At 42.9% G+C, this 24,582-nt stretch overlaps 1 protein-coding gene across 1 annotated transcript; it reads right to left on the reverse strand.

Moving 5' to 3' along the window:
* Positions 1–5,728: 5,728 nt before the first annotated feature.
* Positions 5,729–22,261, reverse strand: LOC311191855 (serine/arginine-rich splicing factor 5-like). The gene is made up of 8 exons (XM_084264172.1): positions 22,208–22,261; positions 19,841–19,980; positions 16,325–16,395; positions 15,506–15,592; positions 13,151–13,223; positions 9,241–9,314; positions 8,173–8,283; positions 5,729–7,249 (listed from the first exon to the last, which is right to left on the reverse strand). The coding sequence occupies exons 2-8, from the start codon at positions 19,964–19,966 to the stop codon at positions 6,964–6,966; spliced, it is 828 nt and encodes a 275-aa protein (XP_084120298.1). The 5' UTR covers positions 19,967–19,980; positions 22,208–22,261; the 3' UTR covers positions 5,729–6,963.
* Positions 22,262–24,582: the final 2,321 nt, after the last annotated feature.

Genomic DNA, 24,582 nt, shown 5'->3' on the forward strand with positions numbered 1-24,582 from the left:
AGAAAGGCGCGGCCTTGCGGCGGTGTTACAGCGCCACCTGGCGGCCCCCGCACGCCGCGCTCCGGCAGGACGGGGCCGCGGCGCCTGCAAATGGCGGGAGCCGCCGGGCGCCCCGCAGCGCGGCTGCTGCAGGAGGAGGCCGGGGCCCGGCCTGCCACCGGCCCGCAGACGCCTCGGTGGAGCAGGGCGGAGTTTTCCTCCGTGTTCACAGCGCGCCGGCCCCCGGCGAGAGCTCCGAGCGGGCGGAATGGCCGCAGGAAGCACAGGCCGCTGCACCGCTGTGTACTTGCTGCTCCACGTGGTGTGTCTGACGCCTGAGCAGCAGCCCTGAGTGCGCTGCAGCGGATACCCCGAGAGCTAATTACCTATAAACTGGGCAAACCCCACCATGATGTAAAACCTGCCTTCATTTTGCAGCTTTAGGCCCAGGGCCACAACTGTGGCTGCTTCATAATACAGCAGCTTCTTCCCTGGGACTATATGCACCCTCACTGTGCCCTTTCTCTACATTGCTACATACCGCCATTGCTGCTGTTCAGGTAGCACAGACAGACGTAGGGAAGGAAAGTGAGCAGCACGGGTTTGCAAGATCTTAACTGTGCTGGGTAAATTCACTCACAATTGCAAGGTGTTCGCTGAGAGATCTGAATTCTCAAAAGTCAGTATATATGATACACTATCACCCATTCTCACTAGGAAACACAACATAGTGGGATCTTTTTGGTGTTTTAGAATGAGAGAGCCAAGCTACCAGATTAAAAGAAGTTCAGGAGAGTATGTACAATGAGCACATGTGGATTTTAGGCCACCCAAGCACCAGAACTAGGAAGAGGTGAAGCAAATTAAGGGCAGGTGTGGCCAGAAAGCTTCCAGCAAGCGTTGTGGCAAACCTGGAAAACCAGTCTACATGATCAGCAGTGTTCTTGTATGGTGCTAAACAATAACCAGCTCTGACAACTTGAAGGAAAAGAACAAGTAAGCTTTTTAAGTGTACGATAAAAGTTGGGTTGTTTGAACACATCACAGGAGCTGGGAGTGATGCAGAGAACATGACAATGGCCACATGCATAAGAAACAGCAGAGCTGCCTGCTTATACTTTTTGTTAAAGAGCCAGTGTGAGCTGAAGCTTTACGGGGAAAAAGAAAGAAGGAAACAAAGCCAAGTACAATCAAAACCACCACTTGAGGCTGAAGCACTATCTGTTGTTTAACTCCAGCTCTGGTAAATTCCACATTTTGGGCCAGAGGCATGGAAGGGCTAGGCTGTTGTAGGGCCAGATAGAGATTCTATGGTGGTTGGTAGGTGTGGGACAGATTGCCAGACTGCCCGTGGCCTAGGTAGGCACAGTTTGCTGTTTCTTTTGGAGAGCTTGTGCTAGTGCCTCAAAAGCTGCTGGCCTGGACTCCTGATGCCCCAAGGCACTTGTGAAAATCCCAACCAGAAGCCATGGTGGTGAGTGGGGCCTAGACTCACAGTCCTATTCATTGGATTTAAGGAATAATTCTTTCACCTACAGGTGTGAAACACAAAGATTTCATCCAGTTTCCTTTCTGCCTTTGAACATACCTTGTTCCTTACTTCCCTTTCCCGTCATTGCAGTGCTGCAACACTGCTACCCTACTGCCAGCTAAAAACTGGCTCAAATTTTAATATCAGTTGGGGCACCTCTGCTTTCAAGGCTTAATAGTGGGACCATTTTAAGATTTTTCAACAATGTGACCATTTTAAGATTGTAATGACTTCAGCTATACCAGCAGGTACTCACTTCCTTTAAAAGCATGGCCTGCTGCTGCATCTTGCCCTTGTGAACCACAAAGTAATCTCCAGGGGCCTCTGCGATGCACAGGAAAATCAGCTGCCTTAGACAAATGGAGAGCTGGCTCTCAGGTAAAACAGCCTCAGAGTGCATGTAGGATCCTGCTGAGCCTGATCTCAGGGTCTCCAGTGATGTATCACACCCACATATGCACACAGAGAGCAGCTCTTGGTCTGAACTTCAACATCCACGCTTAGCATAATGGCCTGGATCTTTCCAGCTCAACCTGCCACTGTTAAAGCCCAACACAGTGCAAGGGTTTTCTAGATGGGAAAAGGAGAGAACAGGGAAAGATGACATTCATCTCTGGTTACAGGAAAAAAAGATCTCAGAACACAAAAGTATCATTCACTACCAGTGAAACTCTTTTATTTTAAGCCCTCCCTTAATCTTGAAGAGCAGGTTTTACCATACACTCTTCAGCTCCCTCATGGTCCTAGGCCCAGTGGAACAATAGTAGTGATTGTCCTTTGAACATCCCGAGCCTACCCAGACATACAGAGCTGCCATTAGCTAGTATTTCACTACAGCATATAATTTGCCCTTGTTTTCTAACCCAGGCCCGCAGCCTGTTAACCCTTGCACCTTCCTCTTGGTGCTGACTCTATCCAAGGCCTGAAGGTCTCCCTCATGTGGAGTCAGCATTTCTGCTGACTCCCCTCCTTTACGCAGACATGCATAGAGCACTCTGCTTGTGCTGTTCCCCCAGCTACAGCTTTCTGACAGCCTGTTAGCTAATCGGCCATACTGTCCTAGTCGATCACCCCCAAGGTGAAAGGGTAACAATTCTCACAGGTTTACAAAGAGAGGGGGTGGAGGGCCAACTAACTGACTGCAGGACTGGTAAAGTGGGAAACATGTCCTCAGGTTCTGTACACATTTAGTCTTCCAGCAAACAATGGCTAAAGAAGGAAACAGACTGGAAATTACATGCTTCCAAAAACCCTTGTAAGAAAACTAAAACCACTTAGGAATTGTACAGCACTCAGCTCTACCATCAGGGTGCAGCAGAAGGAGCAACCAGAGGTGGGAACATCCCACCTCAGAACTCATCGACCCTGCTCCTCTGCTAGAGCAGCGTGGGTACAGATCCCGCTGCCTTTATTCCTCTTTGGAAGCATGCTGCTACTTTACCTCATTTTGGAAAGAGAAACTTATGTTCTTTCCTGAGAGGAGCCAAACCCCTCTGGAGCCTGCTTCACGGCTCCACAGGCAGGGTCAGCAAGCAGGGCCACTAGATGCTACAAGTCAGAGCTGGTCCTGCTCAGGGAGGGTCCCTGGGCCTGCCTGGGTGCCCACCCACGTTTTCTCATCTGTAAAGCAGAGATGTGATGTGGCCAAGTGTGATGAAGTTTATATTCACTAACTGCTGGGATACTCTTAATGAAGAGCCCAGTGTTAAATTGACAAAAATGTAATTAACAGGGAAGAAGTGACATAAGCATCACAGAAAATGCTCTTATTTTTAGGGTGGGATGTAGCTGGTTGCAGACGTGCAGCTAACTGCAGTGCTCAGCTTCCAGCTGTGCCCTGTGCTGCAGGTGATTCCATGCTGGAGCAGAAGGCTTCCCCACTCTGTTTATCTCAACATCACGTGCTGGAGGAAACCTTTAAATCTGAACTGTTACCATGAGTCTAAAGGTTGGTACTCCCTTCTCTGGTCTACCTGTACCGGCCTTTCACACTGAAACTGCCACTTTTGGTCCTTTTTTCCCTTCACAGCTTCCATCCCCCTTTTCCCTCTTCGGGCTTTTCTACACTTGCTGACCACCAAGCAAGCATTTTTATTCAGGCTGCTGAACTATTTAACCCTTCTGCACTAACTCTTAAAACCTTAAAAACTACAAATTTCAGGTGGGGTTTGCTCCAAGTTGAGGTCAGAGATGACCAGCTTAAGAGAAGCACAATGAGTTATCCTTCATCAAAGCAATTAAGTGTACACAGTCATAGCTCATTTTACATGTCAGGTAAAGGTCAAAACTTTTAAACCACAGCAAAAAAATGCAGCTTTTATTTCTAACTCTATTGTGCTGAATAGGGCTGTGGCACTCTGAAACCTGTTCATAATTGTTAGGACTTCCTGATATGATATTCTGGAGGAGCTTTTTGTTTGCTTGGGTCGGTTGGGTTTCTTGTTGTGGTTGTTGTTACTGTTTTGGGTTTCTTTTTCCTAAAGGAAAAAAAAATCCAATCTGCTATTTATAGTCTGTCCTCTTTAAGAAAAAAAATGTAGTGACACAGCAGGAAATGAAGGGGTAGGGGTGGAGGGGGAGGATATCAGACCATTCTTCTGCCTTGTCTCCACTTACACTTTAACAGCTTAAGCTTTCTTTGACCCAGAAAAGGCCATGGGAAGAAAAAGTCACATGCAAACCAAAAATATGTGCTTCAAAATCCCTTATTTCTACAGGCATCTAAATTAAAATACCAAAAGAAACAACTAAGAGCTGAGTAACTAGGGATTCAATCTCTCCTTTATGAAAACTGGTCCTTCAGATAAATATTGAGAAAGCTGGCAAGTTCATGTCTACCATAAACTCATTTTTTCTCAGAAAAAAAATCAAAAGTTTATATTATTAGGATTTCAAAAAGCTCACCTTTTCTTCACCTACCTTAACACCTTTTGTGTGTCTTAGGGGAACAAAAAGCCAGTGCTTGCCACCTTGAAAAACATGTAAAAAGAAGTTAGTGGGAGGGCTATTGCCATCCTGTCACACTGCAGTGTTACCACCATCACCCTGCAATCTGCAGCCCTTAGTTACCTGCTGCTATATTTAGGAAGGAGTGCAACAGTTTAACTTGGATGCAGCTGTGCTGGAAAAGATGTTTAAACCACTGCTACCTCAGCACAGAAAAGAAATAACACAATAGGTGTTTCTACACTAAACCACTATCAGTTCAATCATAAAATTCCAAAGAAGTTAAAATAATGTATTTCTGACCAGTATTAACAGCAACACAAATCTATGGGTAGGCTGGATTCAGAAATAAGGTGTATTTATGATTGCAATCATGACAACTAAACTTACCTAGACCCTCGAGGTACTTGGAGAGGGTGGAAGGAGAGGTTGGTCTTTGATCTATAGTCACCTTACTGTGGCCACTGCTGATGGAATCGACAGAAAATTATGAAAAGGAAGTGACATACAATAAAGAATTGAAAATTAAGAGTTCACAAGGTCCATGTTAGCTCTATATTTCAACAATTTGCAAGGTAAGCATGCTGTGGTCACACACGTTCCAGGTCTCTGATACTGCATTTGCCAATTCCAAAGGTCCTAAGCTAAGCAGGGGACATTTTTGGGAGCTTTTGGTTGTGAAACCAATTTACCCAAGCAAGCGATGCTGACATTTAACACAGCTGAACATACTGCAGCTCTCCCATCAGTCGTACCTAGTAATAGATTCCTCTGAAATGTGTTCATCCTGAACTGCCAGCATACTGAGATCGTGTAAGCCAAACAGGCAAAGTATGCCATTAGCAGGAATTTACAGGACATCAGGCTCAAAGCCATAGATGCTCAGTAGCGGTGTGGACAATACAGGAATCTCTGGAAAACTGCAAACATGTCAAGTAATTTTCCCCTATGAAGAGATTCCAACACCTATGGATGTTTGGTAGTTGGTTCTTTCTGGTGAAGAAAGACGAGATGACAGTCACACAAATCTGTCTGCAGGTGCTGGAGAAAGACAGCTATTTGCTGTCCATTCAAACAGCCACCACGGTGAAATCCTGTCCTGGCCTCCTATTAGTCAGCAGCTGGTTACTTACGTGTTGCAACTGGTATCTGGTTTACATTTTGCTTGCTACCATATAGGCACACCTTGAAATGAGTTTCTCTGTGAGCATGTTTGTAAGACTGTATGAAGTGAACAGCAGCAACAGTAACGTTACAAAATAAAACTGCAAAGTAAGCCAGAAAAAGGTTTTATTAGGAATGGTACATTTCAACACATGTAAGACTTTGGGATTAATTTACATATTTTTCCAAAAGCGTTTCCCTTTTTAACAATACAGAAGTTAAAAAAAAAAATCTAATTCCAAATTATAAGAACTAACAGTATGTGCAGTGGAAATTTCTATTAATCAAAGCAACTGTGCATTCAGGAGATGTAAAGAAATTATCCTCATTATGCTTTAACATGACTAACCTTTCCTGTCACAACTGACTACACTTTTCCTGGGATTATTTTGCTGCTGTAATTACTAAAATAACCTTCCTTTCCATCCAGACTATTGCCAGTCATACACACATTTTTCGGTATGGTACTTTTGGGTATGAAAGCTATGTCACTTTTATACACATCAAAAACATGTACATGCATATTGACATTACTGTGCAGTTTTATGGAGTCACCTGTCAAATAAGGCCTCTACATACAATACCACATACTAGTGAATTACTGGAAAATTAGTGTAATAGATCCCCAATAATCCTGACATCTGGATAGTACAACTAATTTTAACAGGGAATTCCAGCTTTCATTACTGGTTAACATTGCATTGATTCACTATCCAAGTGAGCAATATTCAAACTGACCAATGTGTATTCCTGAACGTCTGCTGCAAATTAAGCATATTATCAAGGTCAATTAAAGCTGGAACTTAAAACAGCCTGTTAAGCCAAGCAATGGGGTGGGAGGGAGAAGTGAACTCTAAACTAAATTCAGCTGGTCCATTCATTCTCACACAGAAAAGTAGCCACAGAACCTTAAAGGAATAAAATCTATACTTCCTGTTCTTGGACTTAATACCAAGGACAAAAGCTAACATAGTATTTTGGAAGTCAAAGGCCTTGGAGGTGGAGGGGAAAGTGAGGGGTGAAAGAGCGAGAAAGCAGCATATTGTCTCATCCCATTACCTCAGCATTATGTGTACATAATATATCTATGATAGAAATGTTTACTAATAGCAGGGGAAAAAAAATTAAAACGACTTCCCACTCCAGACTTCACTGAAAGGAGAAAGCCGACAGCCCCTCCTCACAGAGATGGCCTATATGATGACAGGCACTTTGGCAACTTAAGAGGAGGTTACCCTTTCATCACGTTAACTCTTCCCCTCCCAGTTTTCATGTATAACTTGTCTCAAGTCTTCAAGAAACTTGAATCAAATTCAATGCATCAATACATCACTACGAGCAGGTTAACTACGGCTGTGAGCAGAGCTCGACCTGGAACGAGATTTTCGTTTAGAAGAGGAGGGAGATGGGGAGGAAGCTAACAAGCTGGAGCGGTGGCTTTTCTGGGAGTAACTCTTCTTAGGTGTACGACTGCGAGAACGGGACCGGGATCGAGATCGGGAGCGGGAGCGAGACCTGGACCTGGATCTTGATCTTGACCTGGATCTGGACCGGCTGTCCGATCTGGAAGATCCTGTAGACCTGGACCTGCTGCGAGACCTTGAGTAACTTCTTGATCGAGATCTGCTTCTAGGGAAACACAATTGTAAGAGCTGTAGTCTCACCTCCTACTAAATGTAAAATACTTTCAATTCTCAGTACTTTGTATGCACAGCACATCCCATGTGAACACCTGAATGAGCTCTCCACTATTTCAGAGTGCTGCTAGATTTCTGTTATGCTCCACCACAACTACATTTTCTCTGGGCAAGGCTAAGAGCAGCTGCTAGCTTGGCACAGTATGAATTGCTTAATAAAAGATGCCTTCCTCTTGTGCCCCTCACCATGAGGAGACAATTATCAGGAAAAGCCATTAATCAAGAAAATCAAAGAAATTAAAGTTCATACCTGCAGCATTTATTCTCTCAAGAAACACCCATGTAAATTAGCGTCTTGAAAGAAACCCTAACTAAAAGGGTCTCTAAAGATACAGAACACCAGTGCACTTTAAGGCCTGAGAGTTTAACACCTGCTCCAGCTGCACATCCCTATTTTCATGGAAAAGGATACATTTTTTTATTGAGACAAAGAGTGAGCTACAGCTAACTTTTTTTTTAATGACTAAATGGCACAACTGCTTTTGGAATAATGCAAGCAAGCTGTTTTTCTTTCACTGAAAAAGTTTGCTTCCACAAGTGTTTGAGAGACATTTCACGGACTTCTGCTGCTTCACAGGAGAAGCAGCTTTCAACTAAAAAGCTTTTAATATCAAGATTCATACTTTTTAAAAAGTCCTTTCATTTAAATATGAAGTTTTATCTTTTCAAAAACCCAAACAACCCCAAACTCATCTGAAAGTGTTCTACTTACCCTACTTTCAGCAAGCTATTTCTTATCTAAGTGTTTCTGCGCAGTGATATTTAGTTTGGGGCCAAAGAATTAGGTAAAACTTTGGCATCAATACTACCCAAATCCATGCCCTCAGCAGAATTTTATCAGGTCAGGGGACATACCTATGCCTTCTGTGATCTTCAGTCAGTTTAATTCTGCGTCCATTCAGCTCAGTGCCATCCAGTTTCTCCAGTGCACTCTTCATATCACTATAAGATGCAAATTCCACAACCCTGTACACCATTGGGAAAAAAGGAAAGTTTCAGAGAAACTGAAAAAGCACAAGAGAACCAGCTTGGGTGTTTACCAATCTGCCAATTCACAGACTGATCTACTTAAAGATAATTTTTACCTTGGTTAGCAGGAAAATATGACATTAACAGTCCTAGCCATCCATACATCACATCTTTTTAAACATAACCAGAACTCTCATCTGCAACAAGGTGGAGAAAATCCAGGACACTACACAAGCCTGCACCAGCCGAGGAAGGATCTTTCAGTCCTCTACTAAATTGCATTCTAAAGCTGTCCAGGAAACAAAATAAACCTGCAGACTCTCCTGCCCTATTTCCTTTTCTAATAGTGAATAGGAAAAAAATCCCCTGGTTGTATTTGGGTTTTGTTTGTTTTTTTCAATTTGTATTGCCCTCAAAAAAGTCTAAGTTGCATTTGCTGCAGTGGCCCTAGAACACCACTTTGCCTGCAGACACTCTGCGCGTAATTCCCCCTCTCCTGGTTTCCTGTGCAGGAACTCTGTAGTCTGCAGAGTTAAATGAAGTGCAGGCAGGCAGGTATTCCTTATGGAGATCGGTTATGTTCATTTCCTATGACTTCAACTGTTGAACCAATACAAAGCAGCCCCAGACGAGCTATTTTAGCCTCACATGTCGTCAGATCATACGTAATTATACATGAATTGAAGACAACAGAATTCAACTGCTGAAAGGTTATTCACCCTTCCCTTTCTGCTTTGACACATGGTTTTCATGGTAGAGAGTAGAGATTCATTTCAATACAACTTCTGAACTCCTATTTACTGACAGGTTTCTTCAGGGTTTTTTTTTAATTGTAGAAATTTCAGCATCTAAGCCACACCACAGATCTACATTTCATTTCTTCTGTATTACAAAGATAAACTTGCCTTTAACAGTTTCAGTTACGACACATATTTAGACACAAAATGAACTTACCCTTCATTCCTATTGTTTCTATGTGCATCCACATAGGTGACCTCCCCTGCTTTCCTCATTACATCTTTCAAGTCCTGCAGCAAAAGTCAGTATTTTAGCCTTAAACAGGCCGCAAATGAGTTGGCTAGCAGTAAGCAATACTGTCCTGCAACTTTCTCTTCTAAAACTGCTTAATGCTTTCATAGTTATAAAAACATATATAATAAAGAAGTTTCTGAGACAGCCTATATAATAGCAGCTGCATACAGAAAGGATCCCTCACTTTTACAACTCCAGTGAATAAAATAGCACTTTTAAACTAACCTTGCATCCCAAACCCAGCTGTTATGAAAACACAATGCAATACTTAATACACCAACATATGCAGTGAAATCAGAATTAACACAGATGACAATGCAAGTTTTCATAACTAACACCCCAGTTAAATGACAATCCAATATAGGTAGACAAACTCATTCTATACGTTTGCCTCCTCCAACTTCAAAGTGAAATTAAAAGCAAAAAAGGTGCAATTACTGTATAATTAATCATTTTATAGAAGGACCCCCCCTTACATTTCACTTGAGTATCTGTCTCACTAAAGTGCCATGTCAAAAGACAGCCTTATATCTAACTTACTAGAGGCTAAGCACACAGACATTATAAAATGACTTACTCAGCAATAGGATGAAGTACAAATAATGTAAAAGGTCACTGGAAAAGCTAAACATTTGTATAAGTTAAAACAGTACTTTTACCAATATCTGGTATTTTATAATCCCAGACTACTTACCACAGCATGCCACAAGTGGTAGATGATACAAGAAGGTACCTTAAGCAAAGAGTTGCTTGTCCAATACCTAGCTGGCCAAGAGGAACTCTCTTACATGAGAAAGGCAGAGTGATGGCTCATAGCAATGTGCTTCACGGAGGTACCAGAGGCCCTGAAAGCACTGGACATAGTCTCCAGAAGTGGCTAAAGAACCCAAGGATGATCTGTGCTAGCCAATCGAGATCAAACCCAGGCAAACCAAGATCTAGATCGCCAAAAAACAGGAGTGTCATAGGAACCAAAACGAAAATTCATAACAGGCCAAACCCTAGAATTTCAGCCACTAGAAAGCCCCCAAATCTTTGGTTCTTTTTCCTCCATACAAGAAAAAGGAGGGTTAACCAAACCAAGGTTGTTAGAAGAGGTTTGAAACGCACTTAGTTAGAAATATGTTTAAGGAAGAAGAGACTACAAAACAAAAAGCCAAGAAAAATTTTAGAACGCTTGCCACAGCATATCAGTAGGCTTAGTTTTATATAATCTTTTAATTGAAAATTCAATAGTTTTACTTTAAAAACTAGCATATTCAAGCTAGTAGATATTTTCCTTATTTCACGTGTTTTTAACACAAAGAAACCTTAATAACAATGAAAAATGGGGCCTACAGCACGCCATTAAAAGAAATACTTCAACCTCAGTATGTTTATCCTAATTTAGAGATTAAGAACAAAATTTTGGTTCTGCTCAAGTCAACCAAATCAGGACAGGTAAGTCAAAAGGAAGTTAGTAATGTAGATGAACATTCTCTATTTTCTATTTCAGTAACTTGAAGCTTTAAAATCGAGGCCCCAACAGGCCTGCCACACTATACACTGAATCCTACGGATCAGTATCACAAAATATCATCGGTAACAGTCATGTCAACATGATTAAGATGCCAGCATTATAGCTCAAAACACAGTAAGTATGCATGTGTTACAAAAGCTCAACAGAGCGTTTGCTATTAAGAGGGGAATGTCTTAAAATTATCTTGTTTTACTTAATCAGCAGAACTGCCAAGTTTTATCCTATGTTTACTGTTCTAGTTCACCTTGAACAGCACTAGAACACCCTGTTGTCCTTCGCAGCTCAGGAAAATAAGGGGTAGGACAACCATCAAGGGTAAAACACGTATTAAAAAAATTACACCTTGATGTAACGCAGATCTGTTTTTCCCAAATGCTTGAAAATTCACAGATACTGAAGAACTAAGGAGGGTGTGAGGAAAACTATAAACATGCACAAGTATGTTTGCTAAAATAAGGAGAATTCTGACAAGTTGTCTACTAATACTTACATATGAGATTACCTATTAACAATATAGTTAAAAATTTGAGGAAAGTGATCTGAATACTAATTTTACTTGAGGTTTGTTTTGTTGTGGCTTAATATCCCAACACAGTAACTTCTAAAGAAGACAAGTTCTCAAAGCACGGGGGTCTGCACAGACCAAAGGTGAAATTACGCACCAGAATTTTAAAGCAAGGCTCCACACCAACTGTGCTTGCTAGAAGCTCAGGGATTAGAAAGGAAGAATAATGCTTCTACTGTTAATGTATTAGCTAGTTTAATCTGTTGTGTAAGTAGCACAGTTAAAAGAAGCTCAAACACTACAGTCAGGATCAAAGCAGCACAGCTTCAAAACTAAATGAGGCTTGCATATGGATGTTAGCTTCAAAAGATTTCTGTTTAGGCAGGTACGAAGAAGGAAAGTCTCTTATACTAACTTAAATATTTGAAAAAGATCATTAAAACATTTAATTAGATGATTCGTTAGTATGAAACCTGAATTGGGTGGGCTTCAGTCTAAAACAGGAAGTACACATAAAGCCATTATAAATATACACAAGTAAAACAAAGTTGCAGCAATGTAATTTTTTTCCCCAAGTTATAACTTTAACACTGAGCAGCGTTACAGGATTTAGTCTCCTTTAACGCTCCATTCTAGCTTCTTTCTCTGGTCCCTACAGTCATTCCCAAGCACTGTGTTTTGTAACAATCCTTCATATACATAATTGCATGGCATACCCAGAAGATACTTAGATGAAACTCATTTCCTCATCATATCAACTCAAGCTGGTTTTTGTTGGGGCTTTGGTTGTGGGGTTGGGGTTTTTTTTTTGGTTATTCAATAATTAACACAACTTAACAATTATGAACCTTTTGAACCTGTCATGTAGAAGATAAACAAACTTTGTTCAACTGTTTATCTGCATGGACAGTACCCAAGCTCTTATGAAACACATCAGTGGAGCTCCAGGCAAGCCAAACAGCCTCCTCATGTGGATTTAGCTGCAAAACCAAGGCTTTCAACGTTCAACCTTCTACTTGCATCTTTCAGTACACTAGTTAAAGCCTCTTTATTCAAAGAATGTAAAGGTTAATGAACAAGACTAAACTCCACTATTAACTCACCTTTTGTAAATTGCATCTGTTGCTACACCCTTAAAAACTAAGCTTCCTACAGACTGTAAACTACACAGAACACAACTAAAGAAACAGACTACATGGTTACTGTTAAAACCTAGCCAAAAATTGTACAAAACATTAGCAAAAGGTTAAAGAAAAAAAAATGTGCTAAGAAAGTTTCAAATACAATTATTGAAACTCTTGGGTTTTTCTAAAATATCTGCAAGTAAGCCTTCTTTACACAGCAGCTTACACCAGATTCTCTTTATTCATAATGATGCATTATCAGACTTCCCAGTCATGCATCATGTCACAAAAATACTCTGCAAAACGTATGACTTAGATTTCACTCAAAACATAAGGCATGCACTTCCAGATGTAACAACACAAAAGGATGACATAGCTTGAATGCATACTATACTTTAATAGTTTAGAAATCTAGAGTCTTTGAAAAATTGTATTTATTGGTAAACACAAGTAAGCAAAAATCAGTTCCTAGCTATGCATTCTAGTTATAGAAGTATTCGTACAGTTGTTGAACAACCAACTTCAAGTGTTTGAATGCTAATTTTTAGCAATCACTGAAGCTTTTTTGATTATTTTTTATTCAGGTTGAGTATTTATGATGGCTTTATTAAAAAAAATTAAGCTGAGAGCAGCCTACTTACAGGGCAGAAAAACAAGGTGTAAAAACAGAAGATGTTAACTCACCTGCCAGCTGATACGGGACGAAAGGTTTTCAACTATGATCCTGTGTTCAGTACGAACAGGAGGCCCATACCGGCTACAAGAGGGAGAAAAAAGAAAAGTCTCCAGTGTAAAGAATTTAGAACTTAAGAAGTCTGATGTTTTCTATAGTTTGCTGAGAGATGTATTTTCCTTGTTGCTGGACTGCAGATTTGATTCTCCCTAGTCAAGAATCTATTTAAGAGCCCACTACAAGAAGAGGGGATTAGAAAGGATTCTGAAAAACTTTATTCCAAGGCAGTAAGCATAGCTGACGTTTTTCCTAGATACAGCTAAGTAAGTGCCTAGTAGAGTGAAAACAGCATAAAGGTTGTTAGTTTAATTTTGGTATTTGACAGGCTTGGGTGACACATGGTTTTGGAGGATATTAAGGGAAAATTTTTCTTTTTTAACCTGGTAGAATAAATTCTGCTTCATGTCAGGGAGACAGAAGGCACAATTTAAAGACATCTTAGTTCACGAGTCTGAAGTCCAAATCCCTTGTTAATATGAATGCCACCATGACCTGTATTAGATATTTTAGTGGGTAGAAATATTCTTATTTTAGTGAAGTGAAAGCTAGAGAGCTAGTTGCCCTGAACTGTGGCAGTTCACAGTTCCTGAATGAAAGCGATGTCTTTCATTTAACCAAAAATTAAAGACCATCTCAAAAATGAAAACATGGCTTGGAAATGTTCATACAGAAAAGCATGAGACTTCTGGAAAGAGTACTGCCCTTGCAGGTCATTTCTGTTCCCAATCCTAGTAATTCTGAATCCAAAGGGATCTGAGAACTACGGAAAAAGGTATGCCAGCCCTTTGATACATAAAGCAGGATTCCTACAATGGCACTACTTTGTATTACTAGAAAAAGATTCAAGAATCAGTTAACACTGACCTCAGAGAAAATGATTCTCATCTTCTCCTCCCACAGAAACACAATCCTCAATTGTGCATATTGATTTGTACACTGAAGCACAGGCAATTTCATTTCAGTGCATACCTCAAAGTGTCCCAATTTTTTTCAGAACATCCAGATCTTCCAGGCATTTAAACAGAGGTCCCAGAGTCCCAAAACTGGCAGGCTGAGTCTCATTTTTCCATTATTGCAAACCGCAGTCTCTTCCTGTCTGGCATCGGCAGTCTGACGTCATGAACATGACTACAACGTCAGATGCCCACGACCTTCAATCACACTTCCTACTTTAAAAGTCCACTTTTAGCCTGGACCTCGGACCAATTATACCGCATCAAGGTTACTGCCACTAAAGAAAAAACAATCTAATTAGCATACTTGCATATGCAAATTAGATGCTCCAGACACTGGTTTGTAACTGGCAGCAATTCTGACTTTGAAAACGAACGCAGAGGTTTATGTCAATTAAGTCTCTGTCTTTCTTCCAAACTCTACTCTGCACAGGCCACAGCTATAAACCTTTCTACAGAGTAAATTATTCCATACATACTTACTTCACACAGGTAGATATGAAGTACAAAGATGTACTGTGTAGTTGTTTGGTGAACCATATGTAAATCTGCAGAACTTTCACAACTCTACTGCAAGTTGTCACAAGGTTCACCACTCACCACTGCCTCAAATCACTGGAAGTGAACAACTTCAGAAATACTGGTATGTCCACTGCAGGTACTCTAGATAGGAGCTATGTCCTGTTTTTCTGATTCCAGTGTCAGACAGAAGCTGTCCTTCAGCAAGGCACCTGCTTGGTCAGCAAACTTAAGTCAATTGGTATTCATTTAAACACGTCTGCAGAGGCGAGTACCTTGTGCCCTAGCACCCTGTATCAAATGCAGCTCCTTTTGTCTGCTGTGCTGAAGTAAGCATTTTGATAACCATACATATGGAAATGTGAAAACTTGCTTAGAGGGTTAACTACCTTCAACTACTGCTCTACAATAACTCTACTTAGCCTGTAAGTTTAGTTTAATGGCAAAAGCCTCAATAGCAAAGCTCCTGCATTTTTCTTGATTTACTGTTAAAAAGCAGCCGATTCAACTGCAGCATTACTCCTTCCTTCACATCATTTACACAACAGTTGGAAGCAAGACCAATGTAGTGTCCGCATCACGGAGAAGGAGCATTTCGTAATAAGTTTGTGAACCTCTGAGCCAGTTAAATTGCTTTAAAATCCACCCTCTCCTCAGCCACAGGAGGTAAATAATAGTAATGGACCTCCAACGTTTAAGAACATAAAACTTCTTTCGTGAAGCTATACAAGGAAACACAGCTGGATCCCTAACTCCAGCCACAAGAAGAAAACTGTATTTCAGTACAGTTCCTCAGTTGCCGTGTTTGTAAGAAACAGAGTCCAGACCACCTACCTAGATCCACCCTGCGACTGGTAATAACTGAACCGTTGTGGGAATCTGCCCCTTCCTCGCCGGGCTCGAGCATGCTCAATCGTAACCCTGTGAAAGGAAGAAAACAAAACAAGCAAACATAAAGTCTAAGGACTTGACACTGACTTAAATCTTTCAACTGGAAGCACACGTGCACAAACAAGAATTATCTTGTCCTTGCATGATTTATAACACAGTCACTGGCATTTCTTAAAGAGCCAGAACAGTGGTATTCTCCTGTCTAATTCATCTCCCTCAGACTTTCATGAAAATTGTCATGAGTCTATAATTCAGATAGAAACAATTAATTGCTCAACTAGAGCCCAAGAGGAATCACAGAGGGAAAAAAAATACTGCAATAACAACCTAATGACCTCTACTCAGCTTCCACAATCAAAAATTACTGTAATATACAATGATTACGGTCCATTGTTGCAAACTGAAGGACTACCCTCAAATGATGAAGCTATCATCAACTTATTTCCTGAAGTCAACAGACTGAAAAATAACAAACAAGTTCAACTCATGTTTACTAATATTTAGTGACAAGATCTTAAATTAAAGGAGAAAAAAGTGGAGAAAACAAGTCAGCCCTGCTGCAAACCACCCCTCCTCCAGTCCCAAACTTCCTTTGCCTTCTGTAAGGCTGCAGCCAGGATCCCACTGATACATTTACAGTTACAGAAGGTTTATCCCACCACACAGCCACAAGAAATGGGCAACAGAGCCCAAACTAATGCATTGTTTTTGATAACAAAGCACTTTTGCTGTTCTTATGGGAACTTATGTTATCATGCTTACCTTTCATCACACAACTCTTTACCATTTAGTTCATAAATTGCATCATCAGCATCTCTGTGGTCTTCAAATTCCTAGAAAGAAAACAGGAATTAAAATCTGTTTTCCTTCATAGTATACTCAAATACTAGAAAACATTTTAAAACAAAGTTTTACATTTCTGCAGCAAGTATAAGTAGAACGTGAACAAGGAGAATGTAGGAATCAGCTTCCTTGTTCAGTCATAGCTGATTCCTAGTACATTTATGACTGAGATGTTATGAATGGGAACATCCTAGCTCTCCACCCCACAAACTCCTTTAGCCTCCCCTCAGTTGTTTCAGTTAATTTATTCTATATAGGTCCTGCAAATAGTTAATAAAATTACCTGGTTTAATACAGAAATATCTCTAATACTTCTTGGGAGAGAGGTGGAGGCCTTACTTCAAGGCATAGTTTAAAACACAGCCCTACATATTGGGAAAACCTATATAACAATACGAGCTGATCAACTGCAAACAAAAGCTGGAGTGCTATGCATTCCCACAAATCTTTCTGAAGAACTCCGTGGCTGATTCAGTTCTTACTGAATTGGCAAAGAAGAGTAAACCAGAAAAAAAGCCCTTTGATTTTTTTTCTGCATGAATTCAGCTCCCTAGTCTAGCGGAGAGGTGTCTGTGTAAGAAGAGTAAAAAACAGAAGCCCCTCTTCAGCACTGGCCACCTGTGGGTTTGGATCAGCTACAACATGCCCTTCCATACACTGTTGCAACTGAATCTGTCGCTGTACTTTTGGCAGCAATGCTGCTTTAGTCCGAGTAGCCTCTGCCCACTATCCAGCCCACTGATTCCTGGCAAAGCTGTTTGTACTGCTCTTCAGGAAACTAGGTCAAGAAACCTATCCAGATGAAAACCAGCACAGTTTGTGCAGAAGGTGGGTTGAAAAAGACAGTTATTTTTCAACTGCTTTATCTTCTCAGGTAGATTCATCACGTGGCTGGTAGTCACACCGTGTGAGGCAAGGGGAGAAAAGAAGTAAAGCAGTGAGAACGAGCAGCTGGGAAGGGACTCCTTGAACCAACAGTGTGGATGGAGAAAGAAATAATTGTGGAACTGCTGCTTGAGCGCAATAAACAACAAAGCAGCAGCTTCTAGAGTTGAAGAAAGTGTTTGCACAACTACAAACAGCTTTTCAGAAGCAATACTGGCTTAAGCAATCTTCCCCATTCTGCACTGAAATGTTGCATGATGAAGCAAAAGATTATATGGAGAAAACTCCTTTTGGCCTAGCACTTAAGGATGTCAACAGCTGGCACCTACAACTTCCATGATTTCACTAAACAACTGTGTATCTGCAAGTGTATCTACCTTTAAGGTCTGGAGTTTGAAAACACTCTGCACTGAAATCTACAAATTTTAAGTAAATATAATTAGCTTCAAGGAGCAAGTGATGATTTCAATCAAGCACAATGAAATGGGACTTTAATACAACAATGTTCAGTCAAAATCACCTGGTTTATAAATACAGATGGTTTTATAAATACAGATTTTAAATAACCAAAAGCAAAGATGAAGTAACAGCCCATGACAAGTGAAGTACCACAAAGGGTAATGCTGTCCCATGTATTTATAAAAGATCTGGACGACAGGACTGACTGTACCCTCACCAATTTTGTGGTTGACACCAAAGTGGGATTAGAAAGAGATAGACCAGAAGGAAAAAAAACCACACAGAGACCTCAATAGGCTGAAAGATTAGACCAACAAGAATCAAGAAGTTTTAACAAAAGATAAATATGAAAGCCTGCACCTGGGACAGAATAATCCTAAGCAGCAGAAGAGGCTGGGTTCTGAGTGGCTGCACTGTAGCTCTGCTGAAAAGGACATGGAAATCCTTACGGAGAGTCAGTTATGCAAGAGTCAGCAGTGTGGCCTTGCTGCAACGGAAGCAAACTGTGTTCTGGGCTGCCATCAGTAAAAATACAGCCAGCAGACCAAAGAATGTAATAATTCCACCCTACTTGGCATTTGCTAGGCCACACCTGGAACACTGTCCAGTTTTGATCCCTCGACATTGAAAGACTGGAGCAGGACCAGACACCAAAACCAATCAGAAGGATGGAGTTTTTTCAGCCTGAAAAGGCAACTCAGAGGGGAGTCAGAGTAGTCTTCCAAAACCTAAAACACAGTTACAGAGATGATGGAAGTGCTTTCCTCATGAGGGTGTGGTGACAGGATAACAGGTAAAAAGGTGTGGGGGGGGAAGTTTCCTTCAGATGTAAGGGGAAAATTCTTCATCATGGGAACAATTACATTTTTTAGACAGAGTTATGAGACAATTATTCAAGCTTATTAGTGAGCTTTGAAAATAAATACTTCTGCCTAAGAACTGAAGAAGGAGGAGCTTTGGCTGACTCATGTACAGGAGTTGGACACAAGTTGTTCCTGAATGAGTCAACAGCCCTGCCCAAGAAGAGGAGAACACTTAAGGAAGGACGACTGAGAAACAGCAGCAATTGGAAAGGACGCACTGAATAAACGCAGGCTCATGTCTATATTGGCCATTTACCTCCAAACTTTAAGAGGCAGGTATTTATCTACAGGCAGTCAACAAGCAGTAGCTCATACTGCAGGGCGATCAGGAATCAGCATGTGTAGGAGTCAAGCAGCAATACTCAAACGAAACTACAGCAGGAGAAGCCTGGGGGTTTTTTTGTTCTTTTCCCAGAACTTCACCCAAGGGATTGAGCTTGGCAGAATGAACAGCATGTAACCCTGCCATAGTGTGAGGGCAGTATCAACCTTTCCAGTTTGAACTCAGTACAGCAGAACAGCTTATTCTCAGTTCTCAGAAGATTATTAGTTAACAAACAAGCTGTTCCCAAGTCAGCTTGGGAACCTGTAAAAATATGAACTGTTTAGGGGCAGAGAGCTTTAAAAAGCAGTAGTAGGAAACTGAAATCCAATGAACTGTGTATTTTGTTCAATAGTCTGGCAGACACACATGCCCTGTGAACACATATTGATGGTGAGCATTCCTAACTTCAGCTGCACAAGAGTTAAATGCTGTGCTGCTTAAATCCAACAGCAAGCAGCTAATATATCTACTGTCTTAGCCAACTACTTTACCTTTATTTCTGTCACACCATTGTTGAGAGATATGACCACACAGACTAGAAGGCGTGAGAGAGGAACCTAAGTGGCTCTATATAAACTTTTCTCCAGGTCAAGACTTTTTCAAGTTTTGTAATGCCCTAACACGGCATTAGTACTGTCCTCAGAAATAAGGGATAAAATTTAAATCCACTGAAGACAATCCATGATCAGACAATGTATTTATTGTGGCTAGAATATTAAGAAGACTTTGAGCAAAAACAGGCAAAATGGTAACCCAAATTTCAGAAAGGCAGTCTGAAATGTATTTTAATGTTTGCCATTTCCCATTGGAATGTTATTCTCTTACACATCTTTCCTTCCTTGAAATTAGCCTAGAAAGGCTAGTACCTGGAGGCAAGAGAAAGGAAAAGAAGGTATTACCTACCACAAATCCAAACCCGTTTTTTAGATGGATTTCTCGTATGCGTCCATATCCCTTGAAGAATTTCTCCACATCCCGTTCCCGAGCACGTGAGCTTAAGTGTCCAACAAAGACACGGCAGCCACTCATCTTAAAAGTTGATGCTAAGAAAGAAAAACAGCATTGTTTATCAGATTAACAAACTTAAAATAGGATGATTATGATCCCTTTTTCATCTCAGAAATCTTAACTAGGATTTTATTTTACCATCCTCCAGGTATATATATGTGAAAAACCCAAATCTCTATAGCCAGAGACGTGAGAAAATCCCATTTTACTGACTTCTAGCAGAACCTACACAGAGCTCTCAGTTCTCTTCTTTTTAGTCATGAAACTTAAATACTTCTTGTACCTGAAATGTTTGTTTGCTGTTAGACTAATAAGGCTGTGTATCACAGAGCATTAAAAAAAAACCACTCCATAAACTCAGAGATTAATTTAAATTTTAATAATTTAATTAAATTATAAATAATTTAATTTATAAATAATAAATAATTTAATTATAATAAATAATTTAATTATAATTTAATTAAATTATAAATAAATTTATTCTATACTCAAGCTTTTGCTTTTGCCCTGAAAGAACTGTTGCAATAAAAGTTGTACTGGTATCTAAAACATAAACAGTAGTAGAAATATTTTGATTTGTACTAACCACAAAATACCTTATTTAAACATTCTATCAAAACCCCCATTTTGTTATGAGATTTCAATAATGGCAAAACCAGAAGCTGTATCAGACACTCAGGTTTTCAAAACTATCTACTGATCCTGGACACAATTTGAGGTATTTTCTAGAAGCTCCATCGTTTACCTTGAGTATGTCACTACTATTTTTTTTTTAACGTGATATAGAGATGTTTACATTGTTTTAACTGGAAAATACTACTTATTTTGGCTTATTCAGTGAGTTTGCTGTGCAAAACTCCAAAGACAGAGTAAAAAGACAACATTATCAAAGTAGTTCAAGGCAATTTGTGTTAGCCTGATTTTCCTTCTCTGTTGATTAGCTTCTTTACTTGGGCCCACTGTACCATCAGATAAGCTCCTAAACTTTGTAAGACAGGGTACAGGGCGTAAAAGGAGTAGAACTGTGACAGCACTTACGTTTAGCCTAAGCTGTCCCGGACCACGACCTGAAGTGATAGCTATTTAATCGCTCTCACGTGGAAAGCTTTGTGCTTTCTCTACAAGGGCCTACTGAGCCCTTTGTAACCATTCCCTTCTTTGTGCTCACACTTGCGTTTTTATGCCCACATGGAAATCCAGCTCAGAGGGCTGATTCAGCTCCCTCACAGTATAGCCAGTCTTACAGATCGCTTCCCTGACGCACCCTTACCACACAAACACCGGCAAGGCCGGCAATGAGTGAGTATTAAGGGAAAGACAGGCCTTTGCAGAGGAAGGGCAGATTTACACAACGATGAGCTTTAAAACACGGTAACAACACTCACTCTCGCAACAGCACTCATTTGGCAACAACACGTGTTTGACAAATTAAAGCGACTGCGTAACTCCCGTTCAATACTTTTAGTTCTTAGTTCTATAAAAACAAGGCGGGGAGAAGAATCACAGAAGGAAATAATCGTGGGGCGGATGGACCGACTGCCTGAGAAACTGTCACAAGATAATACGTGCACTAGTTACTCAAGCACCACGGAGCACAATGGATGTCAGATCTGTATCAACACCTGAAAGTCGCGGAGCTTCACACGTCGTTCCCAGCACAATGCAACCGCGCTGGCTCGCCGGCGGCTCAGGGGATCACCACATACCGGCAGAAAAGCCCTCGGGGAGCGCGGGCCCGCAGCGCACGGCCATCTGCTCGTTCTTCTTGAGAAGCCGGGACGGGACCGCGCTCGATTCGCCGCCCCCCCGAGGCGGGACGACCCTTTCAGGTTCACCGTCACCGAGGCGCCGGCCCACCAGTGGCGGCTGCCGCTCCGGCTCTTCGCGGCGGGCGTGAAAGCTTTACTCGCCCTCACGCTGCGATGGCTCCCGGCCATCCCTCCGGGAAAAACAGCCGGGATCAGCCCTTCGCGCCGCGGAGCGGCGATGACGGCCTGCTGCCATCGGGCCCCCACCACCCCAGCCGGCAGCAACCCCCCCCCCCCGCCTCCGTCGGGCACCTGGGCCAGCAGCGCTGCGCGACGCCAGCGAGGCCTCTGAGGGAAGCTTCCTTCCCCTCGGCCCGGCGCCGCCAGGAGAAAGGCTAGGCCCGTCCCCGCCCCGCAGCGCGGCCCGTTTGCAAGAAGCCTGCTCCCAACTCGGCGCCCGACTCTCTGCCGGCCCCCCCGACACCGAGCGAGCCGAGGAGGAGCGGACACTCACCGTCGCCGAGCGCTGAGTCCTGCGGGCCGCGAGGAAACGGCTCTTCCAGGCCGCGGCGGCAATGGCTGCCTCCTTCCTGCGAGAGACCCGACACGGCCGCGCGCCCCCAACGGATGCTGCGCAACCGCCAACGCCCGACTCCAACTCCCAGCGCGCCGCGCGGCGGCCCGGCCGCGCCCCGCTCCCGGCTGGGCGCCGCAGGCGGTGCTGCCGCCAGGAGCTCCGGCGCCGCTCGGCGCGGGCGCGTTGCGGGGATGGGAGCCCCGGGCGGGGGCGGCTTCTGGCCGCGCGGAGGGAGCCTGCAGCCCCCTCAGGGCGAGAGTCGGGCCGCTGGTTGGGCCAGGCGGAGGCTCGGGCCGCCGGGTAGGAGGGCGCTGGGGCCGGCGCTTGCCCTGGAGCACCCTGAAGCAAACCGCGCTCCCGGGATGCGATGCCCGTGCGTCCCCGCGGCCGCGACCCCGCCGTCCCGCTCCGCGCTCAGCTGCCTGCGGCTTTTGCCCGAGGCGCGGGCGGCTGTGCGGGTCAGCAGGCGCAGGGGCAAAGTCGCACGGCCCAAGTGCGATGCGTGTGCTCGGTGGCTGGAGTTACCCTGCCAGCCCCTGCCTACCACCTCCTCCTCTCCAGTACGCGGGGCTACGCTGCCGTGGGTACCGCCTCGCTCCGCCGGGGAAGCCCTGGGCGGGCAAACCGGCTGGTGAAGGTGCGGCGGTGTATCGGGCACCAGGCGGGAGCGGCCTTTCCGTGCACGTTCGTGCTGCTTTTCTGCGGGGTCGGGGTCTGACACCACAGAATCACGAGGCTGAAAAAGACCTTTGAGGAAATCGAGTCGAACCGTACCCGTCCTCTGCTACACCATGTCCCAGAGTACCTCATCTGCCCGTCTTTTAAACACATCCAGGGCTGGTGATTGAACCACCTCCCTGGGCAGCCCGACAACCCTTTTGGTGAAGAACTTTCTCCTCATGTCTAGTCTGAACCTGCCCTGGCACAGCTTGAGCCCGTTCCCCCTTTTCCTATCACCTGTCACTTGGGCAAGGAGACCAACACCCATCTCTCTACAACCTTTCAGGTAGTTGTAGGTGATGATAAGGTCTCCCCTCAGCCTCCTCTTCTCCAGGCTAAACAACCCCAGTTCCCTCAGGCGCTCCTCATAAGGTTTGCTCTCCAGCACCTTCACCAGCCCTTCACCAGATGTACTCATATTTTAGGGAATCCCATGGCAGTTCACAGTATGATTATCAAGATAAAAGTTATTTTCTGTTTTTTCACTATAGCATAGCTTGGTACATCTCACCATCCAGACACTTAAAATAATAGCTGCAGTTTGTTTTGCCTGTTTTTTGCTCTTGCTTGATAGCACCATGTAGATTTCCTGATTTACTTGGAATAAGTAAATAAACTTGGGATAAACAGCTAAGTTACTTTTATGACGTTATAGATTAGCTACAGGCATCATTTGGATTTTTTGACCTCTAGTTATTTTTTTAGGCTGGAGATAACCTATACATTCAATATCCATAATAAACAGAATCATTCAGGTTGGAAGGGACCCCTTGAGATCATATGGTCCACCTCCACCCCCAAAACCCAGGTTGCTCAGGACCATGTACCATCAGCTTTTGAATATCCTCCATAGATGGAGGCTCTACAACCTCTCTGGACAGCCCAGTCCAGTGTTCAACCACCCTTACAGTAAAAAAGTGCTTTCTTGTGTTTAGATAAAATTTCATGGGGTTTAATTGTCAGTGGGCAATTAAGAATCTGTCTCCCTCCTCTTCATTGCCTCCATCAGATATTTGCACATACTTGGCCTTCTCCAGGTTGAACAGTCCCAGCTCCCAGCCTCTCCTTAATTGAGAGATCCAGTCCCGTAGTCATCTTTGTGGCCTTACACTGGCCCAGTAAGTCTGTACCTCTTTTGTGCTGGGGAGCCCAGCAGAGGACACAATGCTCCAGGTGTGCCCTTGCCAGTGCCAGGTATAGGGGAAGGACCTTCCAGCAACACTCGGTCTAATGTAGCTGAGGATGTTGTTGGCCTTTGCCACAAGGCAGCTCACAGCAACACTTGGTAAAGAAATGGTGTCACCTGACAGCTTAACAAAGCCAACCCACGTTAAAGAAAAAGTGGGTAGCTGTGCCTGGGGCAAGTGTGTCTCACAACTTTGAATACAATGTTTAGTTGTAAGGCTGTTTTAATATGGCAAGACTGTGCAGGACACTCAAAATGGCAGAGTCCCTCTGTGCCTGTGGGCTTGAATTGCTGTGGATGAAGCTCAGAAGCAGGAAAAAAACCCCAACCTCCTTAGCTGGCAGTCGTGGAGTGGTACAGGAGTAATAGAGATTTGAGTTCCTGGCAGTAATGAAGATAAGCCAAG

The sequence above is a fragment of the Gallinula chloropus genome (genome assembly GCF_964237585.1).
Source record: "Gallinula chloropus genome assembly, chromosome: 4".
In the NCBI taxonomy this organism is placed as follows: Eukaryota; Metazoa; Chordata; class Aves; order Gruiformes; family Rallidae; genus Gallinula; species Gallinula chloropus.

Coding starts and splice junctions, on each gene's coding strand:
- LOC311191855 (XM_084264172.1), bottom strand. CDS start 19,966: ATGAGTGGCTGCCGTGTCTTTGTTGGACACTTAAGCTCACGTGCTCGG. Junction 15,593..16,324: donor AAAGAGTTGTGTGATGAAAG/GTAAGCATGATA, acceptor TTCCTTTCACAG/GGTTACGATTGAGCATGCTC. Junction 9,315..13,150: donor CGTCCCGTATCAGCTGGCAG/GTGAGTTAACAT, acceptor CTTTTGCTGCAG/GACTTGAAAGATGTAATGAG.